The 19,831-nt window shown below is 40.9% G+C and overlaps 2 protein-coding genes across 3 annotated transcripts in view; one reads left to right on the top strand and one right to left on the bottom strand.

The window, feature by feature from the left end:
• rab3ip (RAB3A interacting protein (rabin3)) overlaps positions 1-4,762 on the bottom strand; it is a 35,132-nt gene extending 30,370 nt beyond the window's left edge. Inside the window, exon 1 of one of the 2 annotated variants that reach the window (XM_060889712.1) lies at positions 4,582-4,762. The gene's annotated coding sequence lies outside the window, so the exon portion shown is untranslated. The remainder of the gene's footprint in view (positions 1-4,581) is intronic. The other variant, XM_060889711.1, reaches the window with a different exon arrangement.
• Positions 4,763-10,529: 5,767 nt separating this feature from the next.
• Positions 10,530-19,780, top strand: LOC132858997 (bestrophin-3-like). The gene is made up of 9 exons (XM_060889535.1): positions 10,530-10,797; positions 11,143-11,237; positions 12,903-13,136; positions 13,456-13,610; positions 14,160-14,237; positions 14,490-14,642; positions 17,418-17,498; positions 17,674-17,825; positions 18,113-19,780. The coding sequence occupies exons 1-9, from the start codon at positions 10,646-10,648 to the stop codon at positions 18,711-18,713; spliced, it is 1,701 nt and encodes a 566-aa protein (XP_060745518.1). The 5' UTR covers positions 10,530-10,645; the 3' UTR covers positions 18,714-19,780.
• The last annotated feature ends 51 nt before the right edge of the window (positions 19,781-19,831 follow it).

The following is a 19,831-nucleotide window of genomic DNA, read 5'->3' as shown; positions in this document are numbered from 1 at the left end:
ATCATGGTGTAGCTGTACCGGGACACATTAGAGGAGAATTTAATCCCCTCCTGATTCTCACTGTATCATTATGGAGAAATTTGAAAGACATAAAAAGTACATCAGAGAATTGTAATGCCTTGGCAGGAAGAATGAGAAAATGAAACCACTGAAAAATAATGTTGCAAAAAGCATATTGTTTTAAACTGTATGTAAGAAGAAATGTATAACGGGAGCGGTCTGAGTAGAATGGACAGATTGTTTTAAACAGACAAGACGTCTATGTTGTCTCAAACAATCACATTTTCACTCTGAGGAAACGGTGGACAGTGTCGTGCTGCGGTCTGGATGCTGGTGCAGGATGTACTGAGGATTTCAGATACCGCTGACCTCCTGAGATTTTCACATAACGGTCTTGAAAGTTTACAAGGAACAGTGCAAAAAGAACAAAGAGAAGAAAAAAAAACTGGCAGTGAGCAGAAGATTTGTTGGTGGAAACCCTAATTTGTCCAACTTTAACTTGTATAATCACTGTTTATAACTGCGGTGAGCAGAAAAACATCTCCGCATGCACAACGCATCAAACTCTGAGGTAAATGAGCTACATCGGGTTCCACTCCTGTCAGCCAACAGCAGAAATCTGACACTACAGAAGAGAGAGAGAGCCTCGCTCGAACTGGACCAGGCCATGATCATCCAAATCCTCAAATGTCCCTCTTTTTCTTACCTTCTACTATTTCTGCATACGTGTTATATTTATATAAAGGGAACGATAAAGCTGTCTGGTCTGGTCTGGATTCTGCTGGTTGTGAGAAGGCCATGAGAAAATGTCAGCAAAAGTAGGCAGTGTGATGAAAACTAGTGCCATCATAGATATCAGACCACACGGAGATCGGATTCCAACTGAGACCCACATCGATTACGCTAATTATGTGTAGAGCTAAAACAGGCCTTGTCACGATAACTGCACTATCGACTCATTGTACCATATATGCACATGATCGCCATCATTTTAGCTGACCTGATGTTGCCAATTGTGCTCGTTTATATCAGAATAAACATCACCAACAGCTTAGCCACTTATAGAGAATTATGGAATTGAAGAGGTGTAGAACGTCCCAGCACCGTTCTTTTACAACCTCGTTTTTATTAACTTAGTCTGAGAGTCCGGTTTATTTCTTGTTTTGTTTGTGTGCACTACTTTGTTTTTTTTATCAGGTAGGATTTTTTTATATTTGTTTGCATATTCTTCAGAAATAAAAGTTTGTAATACGGTCTTAAAATGACAACAATATCGTCAGGTTTAAGTGTCAGCTTTCTGGACCACCGTTTCTTATTTAATAAACACTAAAAATCCGGGGTTTCCGAGATAGTCAGTCACTGTAGGACAGCTGATTGGATCAGAATCACAGTGTGTCAACTCGCCATGTGTTACTACTTTATGCCAGCTACTGCTTTAGCCTAGTCAGCTTTCCAGGCCAACAAAACAGGGGACTGCTTTAAACTGATTTAAGTGAACTGAATCGGGGTGATTAAGCCAAATAAAGCACCTGATTCATATTAACAGGCGCACAATGGACGTCTTTATGAAAAGCAACACGATCGCTCAATATATAAACAAGTTTAAAATAATATGTGATGAATAAGCAGAACATGCGGCGTTCCTGCAGTACTACAGCTCTGTCCTTTGGTTCGGGTCACATATTGTGGATCATTTTTAATAAAGCGTGTTAGCAAAACAAATGCTGGCCAAAATCTAAACGCCACACATCAGCACATCGACACGAGACCATTTAAAACACAAAGGAAAAGTACAAGATCAAGTGTTAAAAAGAAAAATATTGTATTCGCCCCCAGATTTGGAGCATGAAGCTCAGAGCGATACCGAACCCCAGACTACCTGTAGGTGACGGTGCGAGTTCGGCTGCACTGGATCTGTGCCGTGAATCTCACAAACATGAACTCAACTCGTACATGACTCTGCAATGAGTTTGCGTGTTCTAGCAGATGACGGTATCGTTAGTTTCCACAACAAACCTATGAGTGAGAGGGGAAGGTTATGGGACAGAGAAGGTGAGGAGCTTTACTGTGCATAATAAGAACACATGTATGTGATGATGTAAGATGAGCACAAATGCATTGGGTTCGACAGAATCTGAAACCAGAACACTGTTGTGGACCGCAGCGTGAAAACCACCTCGAAGTTACTTGAAACGTTTTTACTTGAAGATGTCATCGAACCCCTAAATGACTCCATTTTAAGGCGTGTGTTTGAACCAGTTTTACAGATGGCTTGTTAGGAAGAGATGAAAAACTTATACATTCAAATACAAATTCATATGCAAATAAAGCCTTGAGAAATCTCAGGCCACGTGAGGAGCACGCACGTTCGTGTCATCACGGGACGGAAACTGGAAATAACTGGAGTGTAAAATCCACAAAGTTATATAGACTTCTTTACTTATAAAGGTCCAGTAAGCAGCGAACATGACTGTATGGTGTTTCTGCAGCTTAACCATGAATGAACTTCTCTTGCCTTGGGACTACTCGCTGATCTGATGCGCCGTCTTCAGCTAAATAAATTAAATAAATGCATGTGATTGGCTGCAACAAGCTGTAACAGAGGATCAGTTTTAAAAGCTGAATGGCTCTACGGTCATTTTTTTAAAGTCTGCAGAAACGCCGCAGTCCACCGTGACTCGACTCCTTGTCCGTATCCAGTCCGTAACCTTAATACGCAGCTGTAAAGTCATTAAACTCCAACAAAGGAAGGTCTGTATCCTTGTTGAGAAGCCACAATAAAAAAAGAATGATTTGTTTATAGGCACCACTCCCACGCAGCGCAAACTCGCTCCACACCCGTGCACGACGCTCTGCACGAACGCAGTAGCAGGAACGGATAAGGAAAGACAGATCGGCTTTATCTGCAGCCTAATCGCTTTTTAACCTCACCACATTCGTCCATGTCGGCATCACAAATTCTAACCGAGATCCAAAGTCCACTTTTGCTCGGTGCTATCTGCCCGGTCTCTTATTAACTCTTTGTATCGGGTTCTGTTAGCAGCTTTGGAAAAAAGAACGAGTCTGAAGGCTGTTCACTCTGACAGCACAATCGAACCAAAGATGTGTGGAAAAAAAAAAAGTATGTGAATGTACAGCAGCAAGTTTTTGTAAGTGATGATAAACACTCTTCAGTCCAAACTACAATCTACTATTTGTATTAGATTATGACGCATTTAATGGCTTTGGAAAAAGCTTTATATAAAAGAGGGTTTGTATTTATTATTAATGGGACAGCTGATGTTATGGATGTGTCCCTCACGTGAATGACCAAATGAGAGAAGAGACCACACACACACACACACACACACACACACACACACACACACACACACACACACACAGTCAGTTCACCCTACAGTCCTGGGATTCAGCACTGGATATTTAACCATTAGAGCTTGTACACTGTTCCCAGTTGTTTCCTGTGTGAAGAATCAAAATCTGACTTTTTTTTTTCCTCCACAATCCATCACAAAGTCTTATGTGCATCTAATCACGACGATGGTTTTAGTCTTCACGCTCGGAAATCCTGCTGACGCTCCGGCCATCAATTACCGAGATCACATGCTGAAGATGGGGGAAGGGGGGGAAAAAGCAGCAGTCTCATTCTCACTATTGTAGACAGTTCACAATCAATACATGAATACATAACATTTCATATGTTCTTGCTGATGAAGGAGTAAAGCCAAGGCTTCTTTATGTAGGCTAGTCAGGATCCTCAGGTACAAGAGGAGAAGCCTGGGATTAAATTCCATCTCATTATTTATTTATTAAGGCATTAAAAGGGTTAATAACACAGCACTCTAGTGTGTGTGTATGTGCGTGTGTGTATGTGTATGTGTGTGTGTGTGTGCATGTGAGTATGTATGTATGTGTGTGTGTACTGTATGTGTGTATGCATGTATGTGTGTGTGCATGCGCGTGTGTGTGTGTCTATACATATATAAATGCACCTGTGCATGTGTATGAGACAGAATCAGAGGTTTGACAGGTGCATTTTGGATCAAACTCATTTCCTTCTCAAATCCAACAGAACATCTAATCTTACTGAATCTGATCTACACACGTGACTGTAAAAAGGAGCTTGCAGGCTCTTTAACCCTCACCTTACACACTGAATGGTGATGTAGCCTTGTAGCTAGCTGAGCTTTATAAAGCTAGCCGGCTTATTAAAGGCACATTTACATAACAAGGGCATTGGATAATACACACAGCATCAGCATTTAGCTTTGAGGAAACGTTTGCTGGCATCTTTAACCTGTAATGATGACAATAACACAATAACAGACGTGTGTGTGTGTGTGTGTGTGTGTGTGTGTGTGTGTGTGTAAAGGCTTAGTGATATTTACACAGCTTTATGTTGTGCGCAGTTAGCTAGCTGTGATGCTAACACCGACTGGGTGTGTGTTAGCGAGCACTGCTGCTAGTTTAAAGGTAAAACATCACTACACAAACAGTTAGTTAGTTAGTAGTTAACTAGTAGTGAGAGCAGAACTGACCTGTTACTGTAATATAATGTAACTTGTACACATTAAACATTACCTGCAGGGCGGTGGTGCTCCTTAATATCCACAAACACTAGAAATGGAAATAAAATGAAGCTGCTTTCATTGTGAATCCTTCCACACACACACACACACACACACACACACACAGCGTGTGGCTGCTAACAGTAACTATGGCACCGAGCGACTGATACACGACCCGTACAACCGGCCACTTGCGTCACACACGCGCACACGCACGCACGCGCGCACGCGTCTTAGTGAGGACCTTCTATTGACGGTTTATTATTAATGCTTATTTAACGCTAACCGTAAATTTACCTTCAACCTTAGTAACGTCATAAACCCTTCTTTATTTTGTTGTGTTTTTGAAGTCTTCACACTCACATACACACGCACATATATATATATACACACACACGCACACAAACACACACATACACAAACACACCTATACACACACACACGCACGCACACACATACACACACCCATACACATACATACATACATGCACACGCACACACACACATGTATACACATACTGTACACCCACACACCCACACACATATACACACAAACACACCCATACACACACACAACACATACACACCCATAAGCACACACACAAACATACATACATACACACACCATATACACACACACATTGCCGGGCGGTAGGTGTGTCCTTGTGTGTGAGTATGCGTGTGTGTATGTGTGTGTGCGTACTGTACGTACACATGTCCACTTTTTTGCTTTCTGTCTCGATCACTTACAATGATCAAATTAATGGTCATTCCTCTGCATCTTTAAAAGGAAATGCTTCTTCTGCTCCTTCGTCTTCTTCAATAGTACACATATACAAAAACAGTGGACCACAATATACACCAAATACACACCAGGATGAACACACAGCACAGTGAACACTAACAAACACAAGTACAACAGAATTAAGTATCTATTGTGGATCTTTTATTTTTAACATGACCAGTGAAAACGTTTATTTTTTCCCCTCAATGCAGTGAGCAGGAGTTGACCACGTGCATGAGGTATGATGTAGACGCCAGCGCCATCAAGTGCAAATCAATAGTGTGGCTGTAAAAACATCCAGTATAATACAGTGCATATGGTTCATGCATCTCTACACTGGCTACCTGTTAAGTTTAGAATTGATTACAAACTGCTGCTACTTACGTACAAGGCTCTTAATGGTTTAGCTCTCATGTATCCAACTAGTCTTCTAACACGTTACAATCCTTCATGCTCTCTATGATCACAAAACTCAGGACTTCTGGTAGTTCCCAGAATATCGAAGTCTACTAAAGGTGGTAGCGCATTTTGGTATTTAGCTCCCAAACTTTGGAACGGTCTTCCTGATAGTGTTCGGGGCTCAGACACACTTTCCCAGTTTAAATGTAGATTAAATACCTAAACGTACACATAATACTTCCCATAATCTTGTGCTCTAGTACATGCACATTATCATCTACTGCTTGCTAATATCTCTTGCAATCTCATCATCAATACACAAATGTCAGACTGTATATTTATAATCACACCCTCCAGTGTCACCCAAATGAGGATGAGGTTCACTTTTGAGTCTGGTTCGTCTCAAGGTTTCTTCCTCTTCCATCCAAGGGAGTTTTTCCTCGCCACAGTCACCTCAGTCACCTCAGGCTTGTTCATTATGGATAAATACAAACACATTTAAATATGAGTCTAATATTAATCGTGAATTTTTGTATAATATTAATCCTTGTATACTATTAAACTTCTTGTATTATGTTTAATGTATTATGTCCAGTGTTAAAAGCGCTACATTTCAGCGACTTGGTTCCTTCGGGGGGAAAATTAAACCTTCACAAATTTCCAACAATCTGCTGGAGTTGTTTGATGTGCAAATGCTGGTTTCATTTCACTGACACTGTGAGTTGGGGAAAGAGCTGTAAAAAGATGAGAGAGTTAAACACGATCCTGCCAAACAGAAAGGGTGATACGAAAGCTGATCTGTTGTCTGTTCCTGCCTGGAAGTTACATACAACATTTCTCAGATTGTATATTTATAATCACACCCTCCAGTGTCACCCAAATGAGGATGAGGTTCCTCTCAAGGTTTCTTCCTTTACCATCTAAGGAGGTTTTTCCTCCCCACAGTCACCTGAGTCACCTCAGACTTGCTCATTGTGGATAAATACAAACACGTTTAAATCTATCTAATATTAATCTTGATTTTTGTATTATATTAATATTTATATTATTCTTTATATTAACCTTTTGTTCTATGTTTATGTTCTGTAAAGCTGCTCTGAGACAATGTCAATAGTAAAAAGCGCTACACAAATAAACTTGAATTGAATTGAATTGAAGTTCTGTGAACAGGGAAAGTGTTGAGAGTTTTGAAATGATATTTTTCAAGTGATCTCTGCTCCTGACTCAGTTAGCAAACTGTCCAACTTGAATGTTTCCTGAGCGTCCTAGAAAAATATGTTGTTTCCTGATTTAACAAAGGTATCAGGATCTGGGTTTATTACCTGGGAATGTCTGTAGCGGTACAAAGCACAGTGGCGGTTCCTAGGCCATTTTAAATCGATGAGCAGGTTAAACACAGATCCTTGGCCATTTTCTACACAGGAGACTTAAATCAACTTAAATTAACATCAAAGATAATTATGCATTCATTAGAATAATAGAAATAAAAAGCAATTTTGGAAGCCCGTTAGTCCTAAAGTATCTGAGAACTGAAAACATACAGAATTCTAATCAGGTAAAAGATTGTAGTGCATAATATACATAATAGATATATTTCACCCAATTTGATCACCTGCACCCTATCACACACATCTTAAATCAGGGAGGATGAAGACTAACGTGTACGTCACAGAAATGTGAAGTCAGCTAATCACATCTTTTTGAATTGCTCATTCTGAATTACAAAGCAGTATAACACCCTGTGAGAAAAATGCTACTTACTCTCTTTCATAGACAGCCACGACTGGCTAGTGTCACTTTGATTGATGAGGTAGAGAGAATATACCCTAACCACACAGGCAAGTACAGCCATTTATTTCTTCCTTGGCTCCAGGACATCGGAGGCTGTGGCATCATCGCAGATCTCTAACGATGTACAACAACTTTTGAATATTCATTCATTCATATATTCATTCATTTTGTACCGCTTATCCGAACTACCTCGGGTCACGGGGAGCCTGTGCCTATCTCAGGCGTCATCGGGCATCAAGGCAGGATACACCCTGGACGGAGTGCCAACCCATCGCAGGGCACACACACACACACACACACACTCTCATTCACTCACGTACTCACACACTACGGACAATTTTCCAGAGATGCCAATCAACCTACCATGCATGTCTTTAGACCGGGGGAGGAAACCGGAGTACCCGGAGGAAACCCCCGAGGCACGGGGAGAACATGCAAACTCCACACACACAAGGTGGAGGTGGGAATCGAACCCCAACCCTGGAGGTGTGAGGCGAACGTGCTAACCGCTAAGCCACCGTGCCCCCTATGAAGAATATTCATTTTGGTCATTTTAAATTACATTGAAATATTAATGACCTCTTTTGAGTGATCAACAATTTAAAATAGTGTCTTTATTTGACAGATGTTAGCTGATGTTTCATTGTCTCGCTGTCCTTACTGGATCTATAAGCATAGGGCAGCAGCAGACTGCCCCCTTTTAGCTTTCATGAAGTTATTAGTGGTCACATTGGGATCTGCACCAAGCGCTAATAAGGGCGCGATGGTGCAGGGATACTCAGGAAGCGAGGACAGAACATTATTACAGGGTTGCCAGATTAGGTTCAGTTTAAGAAAAGACTCAGCATATGCTGGTAACTTGTTTTATAGCAAATAATGGAAACAACATGTAATACATTTTATACAAATCTAATTGCATACAGGGCACGGTGGCTTAGTGGTTAGCACGTTCGTCCTCACACCGCCAGGGTTGGGGGTTCGATTCCCGCCTCCGCCTTGTGTGTGTGGAGTTGCATGTTCTCCCTGTGCCTTGGGGGTTTCCTCCGGGTACTCCGGTTTCCTCCCCCGGTCCAAGGACATGCATGGTGATTGCGTGAGTGAATGAGAGTGTGTGTGTGCCCTGTGATGGGTTGGCACTCCGTCCAGGGTGTATCCTGCCTTGATGCCCGATGATGCCTGAGGTAGTTCGAATAAGTGGTAGAAAATGAGTGAGTGAGAGTGAGTAATTGCATGCAGTGTGTCTATTAAAGTACAGAACAATTTCTATTGTAAATGACATTGCACTGGGGGTAATGTTGATAAAATTATGACAGAACCAACATTTTGTACACTGAGAAGCAGCAATTCCCAGGATTTTTTTTAGGCTTGCTGGTATTCAGGATGGAACTTTTACTGAACCCTGTTTAATAACGACGTTACCTCGAAAACAGATCATCCTACAGTAAGTGTGCCTAAAACTGCTTAAAACCAGCCAACAGACTGTCCAGATGACTGCATGTAATCGAATCACAACAAATATCCTGATTTTATGACTTAACTCTAAAAGTTCATTAGATAGTAGCCTAACACATTAATCAAGTGTGACTTCATTTTGTTTGAGGCAGTGTTATATAATATATAATATTGCAAGAAAATTCGAAACCAAAAAAACTCAATGCATCTCAGCATGATGTGGAAACTGCACAACCCAGGCTGTAATGCTCTTCAGAGAGTGGTGTATCTATCTCTGGGTTTGCTCTCCTCTCTCTGTGGCACATCTATCAGCAAAGCCTCCAGCTACCCTGTGATCTGAACCTTCTGACTGCTGTAATCAATCAAGCACTTCTGTAGTCTGATAACCCAAACTGAGATGCTTTTGAGGAGCTTCTTCCTTCCTTCCAGCCTTCAGACTCCTCGTTACGGCATGTCCATCTTACAGATCTCATAGGAGTCTATAAGGACCCTGTGTCTCTCTGCGCTTCAGAAACCCCACACACTGCCCTTTGTACTGTTACTGTTACTACACTTAGCACAACAGCACATCACTTTTTACACACATTCCTGTACAAGTATTTTAAATATGCCTTATTTCTTATTTCACTTCAAGTTGTATACTGTATAAAACTTATATATCCTCTATTAGTAACATGAAATATTTTTTTAAATGAGAAATGGCATTTGTTTAACCACAAAGGGGCTTTTTACACCTGGTTACTTCATGTGTTTTCTGTGATCAGATAACTATCCGATGGTAAAAAGACCAGGTCTAAATGCCCTCTGAAACGATTTTGAGACGGATATAAATCTGATGGTTCAAACCCCTTCAGGAGGTGGTCTGGGACGCATTTCAGATGAAACTGGACAGGTGTAAATGCATGTGGTTGTTCAAGCCACATACGTCAGCTCTATACTCCTCCCAAACGGAAGTACGTCACTCGCAGGTGACTCACGAGTCGTGCATCGCACCAGAAACAAATATGTTTTCCCACCAGTTCTGGCTCCAATCTTTCACCCAGGTGTCTCGTTGGGTCTTAAAATGCACTGCTGCCGCCAGCAAAAATGCAGCAAACAGTAAATGCTGTTTTTTGCAGCAACCGCATACACCAAAGCGTGTTCCATTTCAATTACCCCAGAAATGAGGTCAAATATATTAGCATTTTGGGCGGGAGTAGAAAGATCGGATTGATATCCGATTCGCCGAGACGCGTTTATGTGGCCTAATGTAAATGGAACAGTTTTAACAAATCAGATAGCTATCGGATCAGAGAAAACACACGAAGTGACCACGTGTAAAAAGGCCCAAAAAGACACGTAATTACAACTGTACCTGCTGTCCCCTGTGTTATTGCACAAGAGATCAAATCGGAAACTTGATTCACTCCGTACACAGAGGATAAATTTAGCTCTGTGTAATTTAACCCCTGACACTTCTCCCCTACCCCTAACCCCCCTCTGTAACCCTGTCTATGTGTCTGTTTTTCTGTCTGTTTATCTGTCTGTCTATTCCTCACAAACCCACAGGGACAGACTCTGCGCTACAACCAACTATTCAAAAAGCATGCAGTGTTTTCTGTAACGCAAAGTTAAAACACTTTTAGACAAACTCTAATGGATTTGATTTAAGATGACAGTTACGTACTCGAGTAAAGTGGCCAACGCCACGTTCTTCGGGTTCCACAGACTGCTCCTGAGGTGGAGAGGCAGCATTTACAAACTCCTCTACCGTGAATTTCTCGTTTTTGTTCTTCTTTACTACATCCTTAGCTTCATCTACAGGTAATACACAACATCTGCAAGACATTTAAAAGCTTTTCCCTTCCATTTTGTTTTGTTGTGCAATTATTTCTTCTACGCAGGCTGAATACTGGAATAGGTTTGAACTGTTGAAATTGTAATTAACTATATTTCCAGGATATATTATTGTATTTTAAAACTTTTTACATAGATATAGCCGTTAAAGCATTTCTAGCCTCCCTACCTAGTTCTCCCTGCTAATGAATGAATGACTAAAATGAACGGATAATCACATACACGCATGCATAAATTGTGCCTAATGTATGTTTAAAAAACATCGTTTGGTGTAACCGCAGTACTCCGATCGTATCTCTCTACCGCCTTTAGATGGGTGCTCACAGATCCTCAGAAGCGTTTGTTTGAAAAGTTGTCTATATACTGTGACCGATATGCTGAACAGATCCCTGTCACATTTGTGCTGGGTAAGTTTTTGCTTTTTTTTTTTTTTTAGCTGTAATCTCTGCTTGTATAGACATGCTATATGAATTTCATAAAGTTTTACCAAAAAAAAAAAAAAAAGATCTTGTGAGTGAGTAGAACCAGAAATATTATGTAACCATGCAGGCATTCGAGTAAAAAGATTGCTTACAGCATTTCAGAATCAGAATCAGGTTTATTGGCCAAGTGTGTTGACACACACAAGGAATTTGGTTCCAGCTGTTTGTGACTCTCAAAAGTCCAGACATAAATACTAACACTATACTATACAAACTATACAAGACAATACAGATACGATATAGACAGAATGAGTATTAAATATGAATATAGAATATGAACGATCAGTTATGTACATAAAGTGTGGGAGTGCAAATAACAATATTGTACAATATACAGCAGCAGTAGTGTGTGTAATATTATATACAGATGATGTGATGACTGACAGTCCTGATAATGCAGTACTTATAGATATGAAGCAGTGAATATAATTATGGTGAGTTGTTGATCAGGGTGATTGTCTGGGGAAAGAAACTGTTCCTGTGTCTGACAGCAAAGTTCTGTAGCGCCTGTCAGAAGGGAGGAGCTGAAAGAGGTTGCGTCCAGGGTGCGAAGGGTCAGTGGTGATTTTTCCTGCCCGGTTTCTGGTTCTTGTATGGTACAAGTCCTGGGGAGTGGGCAGGGGGGGCACCAATTATATTTTCCGCTGTTTTTACTGTACGTTGCAGTTCCGTTCCTGTCCTGTTTTGTTGCTGCACCAAACCAGATGGTGATGGATGTGCACAAGACAGATTCAATTTGTAGGTTTTATAGGTATTAGGTCTATGAGAAGAAGACAAGTTTATTTTAGCATACATCTCTGGCATCCCAGCTTTAAATTTCTCTGATAAAATGTGCATGGTATGCAGAAATGTAGAATAAAATCACAAATTCAGTTTATTATACAGTCTGTAAAGCTGCAGCTGTTTACACATGACGTCCCTGTAGGATGTGTGAAATAGTATCATTTCATTACCACTTTTTTAAGGAAAGAATAAAAATCTTTTGTGGGAAAAGAAAAGATAAATGTAAACATGTTGTATTACAACACATCTGAGCAACGTGTACAATTTATTAAGTAATATTACATATATAAATCAACCAGAAGTGCTGTAATGCACTGCAATACAGTACATTGGAATATATCTACTACAGCAGTTTGCCCACAATTTGGCAATTTAAGACATTTAAAGACATTTCTAGTTGTGTTTATTAACAACACAAAAACAGTTTTTTCCTTTTATCACTTACATAGTAGCAGCTATAAACTGTCAGTCCATCACTACAGATCAGATCACTGACACTGGAGATTCCTTCTATAAATAATAAATAAACATCTCCTTACAGAATACGTTATCATATCAACGATTATTCGGTTTCTTTGTTAAACAGCACCGTAAATTTGTTCTCATTACGATAGCTGCTGTTAAGGAAAACAAATCAACACTTTCTGACTGACCAGATGTAAGAAATCGACACTTGTGGCTTGATAAGAATAAAAATTTCTTGTGTATCACATTATGCTCGGTATTTCATAAGCAGCTACTGTATGATATGAATTAATGTATATAATGGATAGCGACACTGAGATCATGAGCATGTCTTTCTTGCAGGGTTCTATGTAACGCTGGTGGTGAACCGCTGGTGGAATCAATTCCAGAACCTGCCATGGCCTGACCGGCTCATGTTCCTCATTTCCAGCTGTGTTCAAGGTCAGGACGAACAGGGACGGCTGTTACGGCGCACGCTGATGCGCTACGTCAACCTCACCTCACTGCTTATCTTCCGCTCAGTGAGCACTGCGGTGTACAAGCGTTTCCCTACCATTGACCACGTAGTGGACGCAGGTATACTTTAGCATATCAAGGAGCAACTGGGGCAAGAGCAAGAATTTGGTACCTTTCATGAAACAACCTGTCAGTATAGTATAGCGACAGTTAGTCATGTGAGGCAATAAAAGGGCATTCCAGTGGAAGTGATGTGATTTATTTTTACTTTTTTGACTTTACATCATTTCATTATTGCATTTCATAATTATTATATATAATATTTTAGCCACACAGGTTCTTGCTGCATACTTTCCCTGCTTTGCCAGTGCTTGTACATTTGAGGTCTGGAACGGTACTTTATAATAATATTGTCTTCTGTGTCTGATTCTTTTTTCAGGCTTTATGACATCAGAGGAGAGGAAAATCTTTGAGGACCTCAAATCACCACATCTGAAATACTGGATCCCTGCGGTGTGGTTCACCAATCTGGCCTCCAAGGCAAGGAAAGAGGGCCGAATACAAAACAGCGTGGATCTTCAGACCATTCTTACTGTAAGCCTGCACTGTTCTTCTCTGATCCGGACCGCAGGTTTAAGACATTAAAATCAAGCGTGCTTGAGTCACTCTAAACAGACTGACGAGTCATCAGATATGCAGCTGTCCGGTCTGGTCATCGAGGAAGAATTTTAACATGATACCGCTGCATTATGTGTAGCACTTTTACATCAGATCATTCTTAAATCCTCTGCTTTGACATCTTCTAAGATGGATTGCAGGAGAATTTGTAATAATAGTCCTGCATCAGCGTAAAGGTAGAAAGAACGATGCCAGGAACTCATTTGTCATAACGGTGTGCATGATTAAACCATTGGCCTGGGTTTCCACGATATGCTAATATCTAAGAATGATTTTAATCATTGTATTGTAATCAGTTCAACGAGAAGGGGAAACCTTTGTAGAATTACTAGAGCCTTAGCTGAGCACAGATCTAAAGATAGAAGATGACTAAGGAGCTGGTCATCTTCAAGGTTCAAATCAATGTTAACATTAGCCTGCAACACGAGCAGCCATGAGGACTTTTCTGTTTGTCTGTTCCTTCAGGAGATGAACAAATTCAGGACCTGGTGCTCTACTTTGTTTGGATACGACTGGGTCGGGATCCCCTTGGTTTACACACAGGTGAGGGTTTTTCCATATAAACAATTCCCGACTTTTCCATCTGCTGCAAATACTCCATATATCTCAGCCAGAGACGGCACACACCAGCATTCTGCCCTTATCCGGCCATCTGCTTTCAGCGAAGCCAAGCTGGATCAAACCAGACTCATTTCTTTTAAGAAGCATTGCATAATTGTATATAAACATCCATTCATGTAGTTAATTTAATGGTGTGTTCCAGTCAGATCTCTAACGCCTTTCCTATCTCATCAGGTCGTAACGTTGGCCGTCTACACGTTCTTCTTAGCTTGCATCATCGGCCGGCAATTTCTCGACCCCGCTCAGGGTTACCAAGGACACGACATTGACCTTTATGTGCCCGTCTTCACATTGCTGCAGTTCTTCTTCTATTCTGGATGGCTTAAGGTCTGTCAGGCACATCACATTTCTTTATAAGTGCTTCCCAAATGACATAATTACACACTATTATACACCATTTTGTAATATCATTTTATAGTAAGTAGTGTGTGCACACTGAAAATTCTGAGAAGATGAAGAAGAAGAAGTGCACTTCAAGTACCCGGATAAATGAAGTGTGGGATATTGGCCACTTGCATGTGAACTCAACACTCGCAGTTTTCCTTATGTTAAAGGTGGGGTCTCTGTTGTTTGAAAGCCAATGTTGACATATAAAATCACCAAAACAAACACGCCCCTAACCCAAATGGGTCCCACCCCTGTATCGATAGCTCCGCCCACACATACATCCGTAACCCAGGCAACTAATGGAAAGAAATGTGTCTTTATCATAGCTGATGCCCCACCCCTTTCTGCTCATTGGCTACACGTTTGTTTTGATTTTTGTTTTGTTTTCGGCCCGACTCAGTTTTCTGAAGCGTTTCTCAAAAATCGGAGACCCCTCCTTTAAGGAAAGTGACAGAGCTACCACTTGCTGAGGCTGGATGAGAAAAAAGTTTAAGATGGCTGACAACTGTCTGGTGGGCACGATGTCTTACAAACAGCTTCCACTTCCTGTTAGTAAAAACCATGTGGTCAGTTTTAGATGATTCCAACACTAGACTCTGGAGTACATAGAGTAGGTGCAGCTCACAATTTCCTGCTAATTTAAGTCTGATCAAATCTGAATTTCATAACAAAACACAACAGTGCTTCTGAATAAACCAAAAAATGTCAGATTTACATATTACACTCATCAGTTTGGACATAAAGCAAAAAAAAAATCTGAACTCTGAAGTGCACAAAGTATGGATGGTGGGTGGAGGATGTTCGTATTATGTAATATTTTATGTCAGCATGTTATAGAAGTCATTTTCATAGTGACAGAGCCATTAGCTGAGGAGCTTAATCAGATCTATTAAACACTAATTAGTAATAAGTTGTCTTATTTTTCCAGTGTAATCCAGAATTATGCACTAGTACGTAACCAATGGGGTAGACATGCCAAAGGTGATGCTCTACATAGGCTCTAGATGGAGCTGCAGCCTTCTCTATCTGTTTAAAGACTTTATTCAGCTGTTTTGATTGCGTGTTCCTCACTTCCCTGGATTGTATACACTGTAAATGTCTCAGAGAAAATATATTAAATATAGTCCGATTTTTGTAGTATTTGAAATGAAATGACAATTTTTCTAGCTCATTTTCTGCTTCGCCAAAGCGGCATCCTCTACTCTCGCACCAGTTACCTTCATGTCCTCTTTTAACACATCCATATAATCTCCTCTTTGTCCTTCCTCTTGACCTCTTACCTGGCAGCTCCATCTCTAACATCATTCTACCAATATAACCATCTCCCTCCTCTGTACACGTCCAAACCATCTCAATCTAGTCTCTCTGTCCTTGTCCCCAAAACAGCCAACCTGAGCCGTCCCTCTGATGCGCTCGTTCCTAATCCTGTCCATCCTCGTCACTCCTAAAGAGAACCTCAACATCCTCATCTCTGCTACCTCCATCTCTGCCTCGTGTCATTTCCTCACTGCTACAGTCTCTAACCCATACAGCAGATCTGCTCTCACTACTGTCTTCTACAGCTTTCCTTGCACTCCTGACACTTTTCTCCACTCACACCTACCAGCCTGCACTCGTCTCTTCACCTCTTTTCCTCACTCCCTGTCACACTTGACAGTTGACCATGAACAACTCCTGCACCATCTTGACCTCAGCCCCCTGTACCCTCACTGTTCTATCCCCTCCCTCCCGTTCATACACATGTATTCTGTCTTATTACGATTGACTTTCATTCCTCTTCTTTCCAAAGCAGACCTCCACCTTTCCCATTGTTCCTCCACCTGCTCTCTACTCTCACTACAGATCACAATGTCATCCGCATACATCACTGTCCATGGCGATTCTTGTCTGACTTTATCTGTCATCCTGTCCATCACCATAGCAAACAAGAAGGGACTTAAAGCCGATCCTTGATGTAGCCCCTCCCGCTAATTTTAAGCATTCATTAATGAAACGAAAGAAGCAAAATGATCTGATTGTGAAAATTGAAAGCTTTTAAAAAATTTGTCAAAAATAAATTAACAAAAGAAATGATTTGGTTTATTGGAATATTTATAATAGGAAATTCTAGATGCATTTGTCTATATTCAAATTTTTCAATTGCTAAACGTTCACAGGCTTTTTGCTCACCTTAATTGTGTTCCTTGACAAAGAATTACCTGTGAAAACATCATCATCTGTTTCCTCCACATTCTGCTTCAATTATCGCAAACAAGGAGACAGTAAACAGAGCTTGAGCATCATGGAAGCCAGACACTCTGGACAGACTTGCTGATAGTCTTTCATTTCAACTTTATACTATATGGTAAAAAAAATTTTCATTGTGTAACCAGGAAATTCATTTTATTTCCATCATGAAGACTATTTTCTTGAAATTATCAGCTGGAGTTTTTCCTTCTCACCCTGGCATCTGGCTCATTAAGGATGACATACAGACTTTTGTAAAGGTGCTTTGAGACAAATGTCCATTTTTTAAAAAAGTGCTACACAAATAAAATTGAGAGCAAAACTACTGGTGGCATTTGCAGACCATTTACAGCCATTGAAAAAGTGTCATCTTGGAACATGGGATTGTCAGTGTTTTGTTTGGCCATAAAGCACAAAGCCACTGACCAGCAACATACAATCAGTATTTAAATTCTATTCTTTTTTTGTTTGTTTGTTTTTACATGTAAGGTAGCAGAGCAGCTCATAAACCCATTCGGAGAGGATGATGATGACTTTGAGGCCAACTGGTGCATTGATAGGAACCTGCAGGTCTGATGTACTGTATATTCTAACATTGTTACTGTTATTAAAACTGTGAGTATTAAGTATGTTACAAGGACGTACCTTCAATATAGCGTGAAGTATCAGATTTACAGCCTTGCTTAAGATAAATCTTGGTTTATAAATGCTGTAAGGTAATGACACTAGTCTGGATTGTTGATAGGTGTCTCTGATGGCAGTGGATGAGATGCATATGAACATTCCCCACATGACCAAAGATATTTATTGGAACGAACCTGATGTACGTCCACCGTATACCCCAGCTTCTGCAGACTACTGCATCCCGTCATTTTTGGGATCCACTACTGACATGGGGTGAGCAGGAATCTCCAACGCACTCAGACACACACACACACAAACGTTAAAATGTGTATAACCATGAGCATTACCTGACTCTATTGAGTTCTTCCCCAAATTGTTGCCACAAAAAATGTACACCGTATAAAATGTCTCTGTAGCATTGCAATTAACAGCATGACAATGCTCCTGTGCATTGAGCTCCATCATAAATAATAATAATAATAATAATAATAATAATAATAATAATAATAATAATAATAATTCATATCATAAATAGGATGCGGGTCATATTTCCTTTGCAGTGTCTCAGAAATATTGCAGAATGAAGACGTCAACGCCAACAACCCCCGGGGGCAGGCCACAGTACTGGGCCGTATGCGTCGGTTGCTGAGTGTCCAGGAGCCATTGGAACTGCAAATTCGTCCGTCGTTCAAGCGCCACTCCAGTGACATCCCCAGCGTCTTTTCGTTAGGTCCAGACCTCCATTTTCACCCCAGCATGGAAGAAAAGATGCAGGCTCATTCCAGACTAAACTCCCACACCCACTTTTACCCTCTTTCCACCGTCAGGGAAGTGAGCAGCACCTCACCTTCTCCTGATGCCTTGAAACGCACTCCTTTTCCCAACAATTTACCTTCAATCGTGCTCAGTGAACCACAGGTAGAAGACGTGAGTGACAGTGAAAGTGTCACAGACTCACAGTCCATGAGGTTTGGACGCTTATCTCCAGCTAGTAAGATAAAAGGGAATCAGCAGTCAGTTCAGGAGTCGAGCCAGAGCTCGATGAGCACCGCAAAGAGCTTTCCCAGCCCCAAAGAGAGAAGGAAAGATCTACAACAGACGTCTGGAACTGTAGACTCCAGCAGTCAGGAGAAACAACAGAGTCAAAACCATGACAGCTGAAAGCTTTAAGTATTCACACTGAAACCATTGACACAAACTCACGACTCTGCCAAAGGTAGTAACTCTGATCCGGATTTTCCGTATTGAACCTGGAGTCCAGACACTGTTAGATGGTGTACAGAAACTCTGAAGTGAGGAATTTAAAGATAATTATTAATCATTGTTCTTATTTACCATGTTATGTTGACGCCAAACAGCTTACAGCATGCATCTTTAGTCCGGAGAGGAAACCAGAGAAACCAGTGGAACCCCTGAAGTCAGGGGCGGTTCTAGAGGCGGGGCCACAGGGGCCCTGGCCCCTGCTGAAATCTGATTGGCCCCTGATTGGCCCCCGTTCCATCAATTGTCGACGAGAAGAGCAACCCAAGAATTTTTCGATCACGATTTTTCGATCACGAAAACGATCACAGATGCAATTCCACCCCCAAACAATTGGCGGCACTCGAGCGTTTGAAAAAGGAACGACTGCCGAAATGTATTTGCACCGTACTGAATAAATTATTTTGTGTATTTTGTGTGTGAATGTACCTTGTACTTGGCCCCTGAATGTAACATGTGGCCCCTTAAAATCCTAGAACCGCCACTGCCTGAAGTACTGGGAGAACATGCATGCAAACTACACACACACATTTAGGAGGCAGGAATAACAACCCTAACCCCAGAGGTCTGAGGCATAACAGACTAACGACTAATCCACTGTGCCATAAAAAGAAAAAGATACTGCATATGTCAAAATAACAACTTGGTAAATCAGAATAATGACACATCACTTGAACAGAGCAGTTCAGGGCTTCAGAGATCTTGCATTTGGAAAGTTGTGTGATCTGAACCATATCCATGTAGTTGCCTAGGCATGAAAAAGCTTTTCTTCTGACCAAAATGACTTGAATGCACTTGATGTTATAATTACGACTTCCCAGGACATGAACACAAGGTGTGTCTCGGTTGTGTTGAAACGAGAATGACTCATAACTCATTAGCTGTGGATTATGTTCATTAAAAACTCCAAAACATCTTAAGATTAAACTTTTCTCCATTTCTGCCCAAGTATTTAAGGTGCAAGTGAATAACAGACCAACCTGTTGAAGTTGAGCACATATTCTTCATAAGACATAAAT

This window comes from Tachysurus vachellii, chromosome 16 (genome assembly GCF_030014155.1).
Source record: "Tachysurus vachellii isolate PV-2020 chromosome 16, HZAU_Pvac_v1, whole genome shotgun sequence".
In the NCBI taxonomy this organism is placed as follows: Eukaryota; Metazoa; Chordata; class Actinopteri; order Siluriformes; family Bagridae; genus Tachysurus; species Tachysurus vachellii.
This window is presented reverse-complemented; position numbering and strand designations above follow the sequence as displayed.